This window comes from Pantherophis guttatus, chromosome 2 (assembly GCF_059756535.1).
Source record: "Pantherophis guttatus breed Tessera chromosome 2, ASM5975653v1, whole genome shotgun sequence".
NCBI classification, from domain to species: domain Eukaryota; kingdom Metazoa; phylum Chordata; class Lepidosauria; order Squamata; family Colubridae; genus Pantherophis; species Pantherophis guttatus.
The window spans coordinates 162,905,790-162,918,341 of record NC_142064.1 but is presented as its reverse complement, the minus strand read 5'-3'; the positions used below and the strand labels follow the sequence as shown (position 1 = coordinate 162,918,341).

General features: G+C 36.7%; 1 protein-coding gene across 12 annotated transcripts in view; it reads right to left on the bottom strand.

The window, feature by feature from the left end:
* ITGB4 (integrin subunit beta 4) overlaps positions 1-12,552 on the bottom strand; it is a 97,396-nt gene that overhangs the window by 47,765 nt on the left and 37,079 nt on the right. For all 12 annotated transcript variants that reach the window (XM_034408643.3, XM_034408637.3, XM_034408642.3 and 9 more), the window contains 5 exons: positions 5,418-5,507; positions 3,985-4,107; positions 2,426-2,590; positions 2,172-2,248; positions 818-1,029 (listed from right to left, as the gene is read on the bottom strand). In XM_034408643.3, coding sequence (XP_034264534.2) covers positions 818-1,029; positions 2,172-2,248; positions 2,426-2,590; positions 3,985-4,107; positions 5,418-5,507 — 667 coding nt within the window. The remainder of the gene's footprint in view (positions 1-817; positions 1,030-2,171; positions 2,249-2,425; positions 2,591-3,984; positions 4,108-5,417; positions 5,508-12,552) is intronic.

The following is a 12,552-nucleotide window of genomic DNA, read 5'->3' as shown; positions in this document are numbered from 1 at the left end:
AGTACAAGGGCAGTTCACATATGATACATATCTCTACAGCTAAGCTAAGCAAAGGTGACAGGTTAGAACAAAGGGAATGCTTGAATAGAACATCTTTTTCCCCCCTCTGTGTTTGCGTTTGTGCAAGTGCCTCAAAGAAAACATATGGACATTCAAAACCTTTCTGTCCTCAACTAGGAATTCAGTTCAAACAAGAACACAACTGGGGCCAACTGCCTATTTGCCATAATTGTATCTCACTTTTTTTCTAAGGAGTTCTAAGCAATATACATAGAGTTATTCCTTACACAAATGGGAAAGATCTATCTAAGTGATCACTGAGAGTTGACAATGTTTTGATAGCACATAGTCAATTAATCGTTCCTAACTTGTGAGATAGGATGAGTTGAATGAAAATGACTAGCCAGGGGGAATTCTAAGGTGACTGCCCAACTTGCATTCTTGCAATCCCTATTAGAATTCTGGTGTTTCCTCTTATTAATATTTTCAGTCAGCTGCACACTCCATAAATAATATAACACATGGTCTGACCCGGAAAAAAAAGTTTACTGCCAATAGGAATCTCTAGATATTCTAAACTTTATCACTGGGACGCCTCATCTGGGAAAGCTATTCTGAACCGTCATCAACAATGGGACATGCCCTCAAAATCAGTCTTCTTCAAGGGCTGAGGGACACCACCAGAGAGCCCCAAGTTGGCCAAAGCTACTCCAGTATTGCTGACCTCTTCATGAATTGTCAGGTAGTAGTTTACAAGGCTGTATCTCAATGAATTGAGAGCGGAGTAAGCAATAATTTGCCCTTCCCAAAGATTTACCATTGCAGAGGAATCCAGAAGTGCGGGAACATTGCAAGTTGTCGAATTCACAATACTGTCCTTCATAACGCTGGATGAGATCTTCAGAATAGCACTGACAGATCCCACAAAGGCATTCTCCTTTGCCAGAACAGGGTTCTTTATCTCCAGGTCGTGTGCAGGCCTCAGTATCAGTAAAGGAGGATGTTGAGCAACTACACTGGTCCCCCCGCCTGTCAAAGTGAGAGGAAGTCAAGTGTGAGAATGGCCATTAGATGCACAGATATAACATCTTGTTCAGCTAAATAGAGGCCCAAACCATTTAGGCTATTTGACTATTGGCAGGGTCTGCTTTCATTTTTGACAAATAGCATAAAGTGCTTTATAAATTGCTATATTTGTTACTGACCTTAGCAGACATTATTTGATTAGTTTCACTCTTATATGGAACTTAACCAGGCATAGGTAGCTTTCATATAGGGTCCCCCCTTAAATTTCATAGTGTCCAGTTCTTAGAGACTACCCAGACAAGTCCCAGTTGTCTTGGCAAAGTTCTTCATAATTGGTTTGCCATTGCCTCCTTCCTAGAGTTGAGAGAAAGTGACTGGCCCAAGGTTACCTAGCTGGCTTCATACCTAAAGCAAGACTAGAACTCACAGTCTCCCAGTTTCTAGTCTGATCCCTAGCCACTACAACAAACTGGCTATTATATGTTACTTACTCCATATATTCGATCTTTTATATGTGTTCAAACCTTTATTGGGATGTGAATTCACAGGCCTGATATACAGTATATACTGAGATATAGATTGGATAGATCGGCCTCCTACCCTTCTGGCCTTTAGGAAAGGTAAGGCTGTCCTAGACACGGCAGTGCCACCGTCCTTTAGTGTCAGGTGGTAGCAGTGAGCCTTTCCAATGATTATATTAAATGGGATATATTACTCATATTGACCAGCAGACGGATTATATTTCATGTTTGAATAGTGTAATAATGGTTTTAGCATGGTTGTATATTTGTTTTTGTTTATATTTTTTATTATTCTATTATTTTTAATTGTTGTGAGTTAAATATGTGAGATGTAAATTGAATAAATAAGAGGTTATGTGTGTGTGTATATAAAATCATGTGGATTATTATAAAATAAATATTAAGTATATTAAATATATAATTGCATAAATCTATATGTTTATATTATACACACACACACCCACTATCTAAAGTATGAAAAAAACATTTTGAGAGGCAAGAGGAGAATTATCAGTTTCTCCAATTCATCTACTTCTTGTTCTTGGAGAAGAAAGGCATAAACTTTCTGTTAGAGGAAAGACAATGGATCCCATTTTGAAAGAAAAACCTAATTGGGATACTTGCCAGCCTGGATTGCACACACATTGTCCGCAGACAAAATTTCCATTGTAACTGCACTTTGATGATTTAACTTCCTGAGTCTGCAAACAAGCAAGAAGACATTACTGGATCTCATTCCAGACACAGAACATCCTTTAATTTTATGATTTCTATTAGTAAAAATGGATCAGACCAGGGTTAAATTTCTTGCGCCACATATTGTCCAGGTCTACAACAATTCTTGGAACTGCTAATCAAAGAGGAGGGAAACAACCTACCTTTTCACAGGAGCAGGTGTCGCAGAGAATTGAGGCATCAATCTCCATTTTGTGACTGAAAGAGGAGGGCTTAATGTGGATAATACCTTTCCGTTCCTTCTCTGGAAGATCACAGACATGCTTGTCAGCAAAGTGCTTAGCTTTCAAATTCACATTGAAAGTTTTCTGGAGAGAAGAGAGAAGCCTTGTGTTTTTTCTGGATTCATTTAGAAAAAGAAGTAACTTTATCCACAAATGTGAGAACTGAAAGACTAGAGAAAGATCAATTGGGGATACTGAGGTCCACTGGATAGTTTGTTTTATGACTGCAAAGTTCTTTATTTTTAGCATGGCTAATAGAGGACCAATAGAAATTAAAATCCAAAGTAACTAGTAGATTCTTTCTTCCTGAATTAGTTCAAAAGCTGAATGGATAGAGACACGGAAATAAGATTTTTCTCTCTTGAATTTGAAAAGAGGATGCAAGAAGTACAGATTTCCAAAACTATTCTAAACTGCTTTTCCTCCCAGTCCCTCAAGCACAGCTAGGATGGAGTAATCATGTTCACAGGTGGCTGGTAAGGCCTATAAGGGCACAGAATGTTCTGCCACATGTCGAGCAGACATGTGTGGGCACCATTGTTGCAGCATTTGCAGCTCTGGCTTTGCGGAGTGATCGCTTCTCTTGTGCTATGATTGTCCTTCTGCCTTCAAATGTCTGGCAGCCTTGGTGGATCAACATGTGCCATGTCGATCGATCTTGTGCCAGGATTTCCCAGGAATAATAACAATACTAAGGATGGGATAATAACAATACTATAAAATACAAAGATGATCTGAGATTTGGGACATTACTCTTCTTGGTCTCAACAGCCAGTTACCAACATTTTTAAACCCATTGGCATAGCATTGTAACTGTGTTTATTTACTGCCACAGTTACTATGGAATATATTTGATTTATAATTTATCAGAAATTAATGCAAATCCAGAATCTTCAGTAGATACCTCCAGGGATCAACAGGTTACATGATCAGTGTCTCAACCTGAGAAGAGGACATGAGACACAGACAGTTCTCATTTGTTTCGTTTAGCTCAAGGTGTCCAATTTGTTTACAGCCAGAGAGCATTCTTTTGAGCAGGGATATCCTCAGCAGCTGGGAGTCACAGGGATGGACACTGATATCATGATATTACACTAGTGGAGATAAACTTTGTTTGTTTGTTTGTTTTAAATGTTCAGATTTCTGGAGTAGAAGTTGCTGGTTAAGTTATCCCAGATTGAAAAGTTTAACACATGTTCAGTATAAATGGGGTTTGGGAGGAAATTGCACTTTGAATCTGTTAGTGAATTTTGGCAGTGCAATCTTGAAATGCTGCAAAAAATAAAAATGGTCCAGGAACTGCAGTAGCTCACAGTTTTCCCCTTGTTGCTTTAAGTTATCCAAATTTACGGGCTCAGATAAGGCCCCCCTGTAGCCCAAAAGATTTAAATGCCTTTCCAAAATCAAGAGTTTTCTTCATTTTCTTTGTTTTTAATTGCAAATCATTAAGAGATAGAAATGCAAAATAGAAAGCTTACCAGTTCGCCTTGAACAATATGCAATGAACCAGACTCCATTTTTTCACTTTTTGAGGATGATATTTCAGTTTTCATGGCTTTTGGGATATCGTAAGCTTGAATGCTCATCTTGGAACGAATGCGCTGGGAAGGAAGATGCAAAGAAAACATATAGAACCGGAATGGATTCAGGCTACTGATTTCATAATTTGAGTTACTGAAGTCTAACCATCGCACAGGAATATATCAGGAAATGCCTTGCAAAGCATGATTCTGACCATTTGGTATGCACATTGAGAGAGGGCTTTCTCTGTGTCCTTCCATTATAGGAGGTTAATGGGCTGAACCAGGAAACAGATCTTCGCAGTGGTAGTCCCCACTTTATGGAACACGCTTCCATGAAGGTACAATTGGTCCCTTCCCTCTATAGATTTAGGAAGGCCCTCAATACAAGCTTATTTCAGAAGAATGTTTTAGTACACATTTATATTATTTCTCTTATTCTTCTTTACTGTGTTTCCCCGAAAATAAGACCCTGTCTTATATTTTTTGAACCCCAAAATAAGTGCTTGGTCTTATTTTCGAGGAGGTCTTATTATTTTGGAGCGCATGGAGCAAGACTGGGCTCCTCTTGCTGTCTTACCTGATTTCCAGTTCTGTCTCCCTAATCAGAGGAAATGGTGGGGACAGGCTGTGCATGCAGTTAAATATTTTCAGGGAGGGCTTATTTTCAGGGGAGGGCTTATTTTCGGGGAAGGGTTTATTATTATTATTATTATTATTATTTTATTTCTATACCGCCCTTCTCCTGCAGGACTCAGGGCGGTGTACAGCCAAGATAAAACATTGCATATAAAATTTAAAAACAATTTAAAAAACAATTAAATAATTTCGGCCCAAGATATTAAAAAACAACCCAATTAAAACCAAATTCAATTAATTTTCGGGGGATGGCTTATTATCCGGGAAGGTCTTATTTTTGGGGGGAAACGGTAGTTATTATTTGAAATTCTGATTTTAAGGAAGGAGATAGCCATATTATATTTATTTGGTCATAGAAACTATCCAGAGTTGTATAGATTGAGGTACTCTATAAATATTGTTAATCATTAATAATTATTTAAAAACTGGGAATTAATTTGTTAGTACCCATTTTGTCTTTTAATCCCCACCAATCCTCCTGAATGCAACTAAGAGTCTACATTTTTAAATCATAGGTACTTTGTAGAACTCCATGGGCTACCTTTTTGAGATACGTAGTTTTTATGCCCCTGATTTATATCATCTAATTACTACCTGCCTGAAAATACTTTATGAATTGGCTGAAATAAGAGCTGCTCCAAGAAATAACTGCAAGAATGAAATGTGAGTGAGTAAATCATTTATGGGGAATTATAAGAGAATTATGTTATCCCAAGAAGTAACAGCATAAAATACCACACATTGCTTCTTACCTTAAAAGCCAAACGGATCAATTCCACAATGTTAGAAGAATCTTCTTGAAGCCTCCCAATTTCAGAAATTGGAAAATATTTGTGCAGTTTCTAATAAAAAAGTAATATTTATTTATTATAATACAACAATTTAATATTGTAAGCACAAAATGGATAAAAAAGACAAGGAAAATATTTAGAAAACCAAGCACACAGAAGAGTTATTCTTATTGTTCTATTGTTATTATGGCTAACTGCAGAGAAAGACAAAACACCAGTTTCAATGCTGAAAAACTTTCCTCTGATTTCTTTCCCTGGATTCTAATGTAACATTTTCCTTTAACCTTTACAGCAGTGTGCAAATACAATGGCTTGTGAATGAAAGTGAAAGTGAATGACAAAAATTCATTGGGTAGACTCTGTTCACCTTCACTTCAAACTCCTTCTAACAAGAGCTTGATTTCTGAGTAAAATTCCCCCAATTCATCTTGAGGAGTGCATAGAGCAGGGGTGTTATGGCCCACTGGCTGGATGTGTCACGCACTGGCTGTGCCCACGCCCATTTTAGCAAAGGGGGGGGGAAGTTGTGATACATCACATGATGACAACATGATGACATGAGTTTGACACCCCGACATAGAAGAAGAAAAGACTAGCCTAGACATATTCACAGTACAATAGGAAGTCTGGGGTATTTAGCCTTTTCCCTAGGGCCTAGGCTTTTTCATTATCTAAGAATCTACTAGTTGCTTTACAAAAAGAAAACACAATTTTCCAAATCACACCTGTTTTCTTTCCTACAAATAAAATGTAGTACAACATAATTGAGGGGGCGCGGTGGCTCAGTGGCTAAGATGCTGAGCTTGTCAATCAAAAGGTCGACAGTTCAACAATTCGAATCCCTAGTGCCGCGTAACGGGGTGAGCTCCCGTTACTTGTCCCAGCTTCTGCCAACCTAGCAGTTCGAAAGCACGTAAAAAATGCAAGTAGAAAAATAGGGACCATTTTTGGTGGAAAGGTAACAGTGTTCCGTGCGCCTTTGGCGTTTAGTCATGCTGGCCACATGACCACAGAGACGTCTTCGGACAGCACTGGCTCTTCGGCTTTGAAATGGAGATGAGCACCACCCCCTAGAGTCGGAAATGACTAGCACATATATGCGAAGGGACCTTACAACATAACTGAGACTGAGAAAATGTACCAGAAGTAAGACATAAAGATAAAATTCTTCTCCATGATATTTCAGCAGAAAAAAAACCCTAAGAACTGTTAGATGTAAATGCCTTATTCTCTAATGTGTAAATAGTGTATATAAGAACATCAAGAGTTAATTTATTCTATGGTCCCTAATGTATTCATGACTCATAACCCATCTTCATGACTCCACCCCCTATGTATATAAGGAGCTCCTCTCCACAAGCTCCCTGCTTCTATCTATGAATATTCAGCGAATATAGAATGCCTTTGTGTAAATAAAAGGAGTTATATTTGAACTCTTAATTCTTTAATAATTTATTGAGTCTGATCCAGAAAATATCGCAACAATCTGGTAGCAGAGGATGGTTGGATTGACTCAATAAGAACATAAACATGTCTAAAAGAAATAGACCCAATACCAGGGCATACAGCAAAGAAATGGAAGAAGATCAAGAAATAATAAATGAATCCACAAACGCAATTTCGAGAGAACCTGAAGAATATACATCAGAAGATGAAGAAATAACAAATGAAGACGATGAACAAGAAGAAGACGAAATAGAAAACAACGAACTCAGGTCAGAAATACTAAAAATCTTAAAGAGCCAAAAGAGTGATGAGAATCTTGTCGCGGAACTCCAAAATGTTCTAAGAAACAACGGAGCAGCGAGAGAGGAGCACATCACTACTAAAAAATCAAAAGACTTAAAAATAGCAAGTGATATGCTTACAGAAAAGAATACAACGAAGAGGGAGAGCAGCGATCCCGCGCGAAATTTTGAATGGCAGCCATCTTGGTTCCAACTGACCCCCAAGATGAACGAAACTGAACCAATCAGAAAGCTAGATTCGAAATATTTGGCGCGAAAAGCCCTACTCGATATAGAAAATGAAAAAGAAAAAACACATACTTCAGAAGAATCAGAAACAGAGAATGAAGAAGACCCATTAGACGTACAAGTAAAATCAGCAATGAAAACGCTTTTCGCTGCATTTGGGCCAAAATTAAAAATCACCAGGGAATCGCCGAAGAAGCAAGCGAACAAATCGATGCCTCGAGACCTGCACGCCTCCACCCCAACTTCAAGAGCGACGACGCCAGAGCCCAGGGAACCTTGCCGATTCCTTCCTACTCCAAAAACAGAAGCAAGCGACATATCCAGAAAGAGAAAGAAAAGGACGATCGCAGTTACCAGGACACCAAAAACCGAGCCAGAGACCGACTCATCGGGAGAGGAGCCGAACGAGCAAGCGGCAATGGAGAGAACCTTCCACGACGGAGTCAAGGGCAGAATGAGCAGTGCGCATGCGCGAAGTCAGGAAAACAATCCGGGAAGATTTGAATTCGTAAAGGAACCACACAGACTCGTTGCTGACATCCCTACACCATTCTGCGAATTTCTACACTTGCAAGACCACGAACTGCCTCAGATTGTAAGTAATGGTCAAAATAACACAGGAAACTTGCCTAGTGACTTCCCAAAGTTAAGAATTGATGGTATTAATCTACAAGAATGGTACCAGCAGCTTCAAGTTATTTTCATGAAAGAGAACTTATTATTTTTTATCACTAATCCTCCAAGAAGACCTTGGACTTTAAAAATAGATAGATTACACCATAGAGCCTTTTTTCTAATAATAGCCAGCATATCTCCTACAATGTATTATAGCATCAAATCTAATCTGACTGTTTCAGAAATTGTTCAATATATGTTTAATTTATTCCACAGTGACAGTGTAGCCACTACAACAAGGATGTCCAAGGAATTCTTTTCATCTAGAGTAAAACCAGGGGTTTCTATAAGTGAGCATTTAATATGTTTAAACAAAATAAGGGCTGAACTGCATTTAAGGGGAGAAGTTATTTCAGACCAAACAATGAAAAGTGTTATTATTAACTCTCTTGATCCATCATGGGATAATTTCATATCACATCTTGATACCATTAACTTAGGATATTTGTCAATAGAAAGTTTATCCAACAAATTGATAGCTGAAGACAATTCGAGAAAAAATCGATCTAACAATCACTCAGAACTTAGACCTGTTAGGAAAGTAGCTTTCCAAGAAAAATATAATGAAACATATAGATGCCATAATTGTGGGTCCAAAGAACATAACAGAAGAGATTGTCCCAGATTCTCAAAAGAAAGGCACAGACCAGAATACATGAACAAACACAATCATAGACAGTCTTCTATAGAAAGGCATAGATATAGAAGCCCACCAAATTATAGAGAAAATAGAGGGGGCAGAGAAAACTTAAGAGATAAAAAATCTGGTTCACTAAATGGACTAAATAAACATGACAATACAAAATCCCAACAAAATGAAAATAATAATTGGCTCATCGATTCTGGGGCTACAAATCATACCACTAACAATAAAGATATACTGTCTTCTTTTACAGAAGATAAATTTGTAATAAAAGTAGCCAATCAAGAAAAGGTTCAAGTACTAGGCAGAGGAAATGTGATTTTATCTGGTTTAGGAAAAATAGAGGGGGTATTGTTAATACCCGAAATACCTCATAACATATTGAGTGCCATAAAACTAAGTAAAGACTCTGATATCAATATAACTTTCTCAAAGGGAGAAGCATTCCTAGAGAAAAATAAAAATAAAATAGGCACTGTGATAATTAAAGGGGGCTTGCCCTACCTCATAACAAAAGAAGAATGGTTACATAATATTGATTCAAATGTTAAAGAATGTATGGAAATAGATGATGAAAATGTTAGCAATAGTGACAATGATGATTGTATGATACCACATGATCAGAATGACGTACCCAACATAAAGAAACCAAAGATAGGTAAACCAATCCATGATGAGTGTGCTCACATCTTACATAGGAAGTTAGGCCATGCCAGTTTTCCTGTAGTACAAAAAATGACTGAACACGCAGAAGGTGTCAAAATAAAAAATTGTGAAAATTATTTGGAATGCTCAGTATGTAAGTCTACAAAACTAAAAACTAGCCCTAGACCAAAAAAATCTGCCAGATCAACTAACAAAATTTTTGATTTAGTACACATGGACCTAGTAGGACCACTTACTCCATCGATCACATATAGGAAACGTTATTTTCTAACAATAGTGGATGATTATAGTCGTTATGGTTTTGTTTACACATTGAAACATAAAGATGAGACTTTTCAAAAATTTAAGGAATTTTATAAGCGCATAGAAACACAGCATAATATTAGAATAAAGCAAATTATGACAGATAGAGGATGTGAATTTATGTCTAGAGAATTCTCTCAATGGCTAAAGGATAGAGGAATGCTACATTACACTTCCAGTCCATTTTCTGCATTCCAGAACGGAATTGCAGAGAGGAAAAATTCCACACTACAAACTATGATTAGATGTACATTAGAGGATGCTGGCTTAAGTAAACAATTTTGGTCAGAGGCATTACACTATTCAAATTATACACAAAATAGAACCTGGTCCAGTATTATAAATAAAACACCATACGAAGTAATGTATAATAGAAAACCAAAATTAGCACATATGCATATTTTTGGGGTCACTGCAGACGTACACATACCCAAACAATTGAGAAGAAAGGGAGAAAATGTATCCAGGAGACTTAGATTCATGGGATACGAAACTGGTACAAAAGGATATAGATTCATTGATGGCAATAATAAATTTATAGTTTCCAGAACAGCCGTGTTCCATGAACAGGCCAACTGGTCTAAATTACATTTAAATGAAATATTTCCTAATCAACACATAGAAACAAAATATCACAAGGAAGGAACTGTAGATAAACAAAGTACAAATAAACATGAAAATAAGACCAAAACCTGGACAAATAGCCAATACAAAATAAAAACTGATACACTAACAAAAAAGGAAGCAAGATACATGCATGACAACAATAGTAAACCAGAAAGAACAATTAGGAACAACAGGAACAAAATGCCAGACAAATATAAAGATTACGTAATGAATGTAAATAATGAACCAATAACACCCAATACATACGAAGAAGTACTAAAACTTCCTCGTGAAGAAAAAGAGAAATGGGAACTAGCCATGAAAAAGGAAATGGAAAGTTTAAAAGGATTAAATGTATTCACCCCCACAATCGCACCTAAAGACAAAACTGTTATTGGTACTAGGTGGATATATAAAATTAAAAATTTGGAAGGAGGCAATAATCTGTACAAAGCTAGATTAGTTGCCCAAGGCTACGCACAAAAATACCCAGAGGACTATACAGACACATATTCTCCTACTGTGAGGACAGAGAGTGTCAAAACAGCTTTGGTGGTAGCATCAGCACTTAACCTTGATGTATTTCAATATGATATACAAACTGCATACCTACATGCAGAGTTAGATAAAGAAATCTATGTAAGGGCCCCTCACAGCCAATACACAAATAAAAATGAAACTTGGTTGTTAAACAAAAGCTTATATGGATTGAAACAATCCGGTAAAAGATGGTATGATTGTTTGGTAAAGGTGCTCAAGACTATGGGTTTTAGCGCCACATCTGCTGATAATTGTTTTTTTGTCAAAAGGGATAATGACTGTATAGAATTTGTATTAATTTATGTAGACGATATTTTATATATTGGAAAACACAAAGAAAGTAGAGAAATCTTTGTGAACAAGTTGAATGAACACTTTTCCCTAAAGTCTTTGGGTAAGGTAAATAAATATCTTGGTGTACAGATCAGCAAAACAAAAAAGGGTTTCCAACTTACTCAAAAAGATAAAATTGTTGAACTTCTAAACAAATGTAATTTAAATAATGCTAAGACATGTGATACTCCCATGCAGACTGACTTCCTCAGAAATACTGATGAATCATCTCCTGAATTTAAGGACAACACATTTTATAGATCAATCATAGGTTCACTTCTTTACATATCTAATTGGACTAGGCCAGATATAGCTTTACCACTTAATTTACTGTCCAGATATGTCAGTAAACCAACAATGTATCATTGGGAAGCTGTCAAAAGGATTTTGAGATACCTGAAGGGCACTTTAGATTTTTGTCTTATGTTAGAACCAAATGATAACAAGGAACCAAAACTCATATGTTATGCAGATGCGGATTGGGCAGGAGACACATCTTGCAGAAAAAGTACATCAGGTTATATTTTCTTTTTAAATGATTGTCCAATTTATTGGTATACCGGCAAACAAGAACTGGTATCTACTTCAACTACAGAAGCAGAATATGTCTGTTTATCCAAATCTGCTAATAACCTCGTGTGGTTTAATGACTTAATTTCAGAAGTTTGGAAGAAACCTATTTTACCTTTTATCATAAATGAGGATAACAAAGCAGCTATTGAAATCTCCAGATCTGATGCTATTGGACAAAGGTCCAGACATATAGATATTAAGTTTAAACATGTAAGGCAATTATCCCAAGACGGTTTTATAAAAGCTGTGCATTGTGATACTTCTGAACAGATAGCTGATATTTTAACAAAGCCTTTACCATCCAAACAACATAAATATTTAACTTCTAAATTGCATGTATTGTATTGTCCTGAATCTGAATGTAATTGATATTGTATAAATAATCGGCATTTAGAGGGGGATTTGTTAGATGTAAATGCCTTATTCTCTAATGTGTAAATAGTGTATATAAGAACATCAAGAGTTAATTTATTCTATGGTCCCTAATGTATTCATGACTCATAACCCATCTTCATGACTCCACCCCCTATGTATATAAGGAGCTCCTCTCCACAAGCTCCCTGCTTCTATCTATGAATATTCAGCGAATATAGAATGCCTTTGTGTAAATAAAAGGAGTTATATTTGAACTCTTAATTCTTTAATAATTTATTGAGTCTGATCCAGAAAATATCGCAACAAGAACATTGTCCATGGTCTAAAGAAAGCGAACAGAATGATATTGTTCTAAGAGACAAACTAGACTTGAAGCTACTGCCATAAATGTCTTTTTTCAATCCAA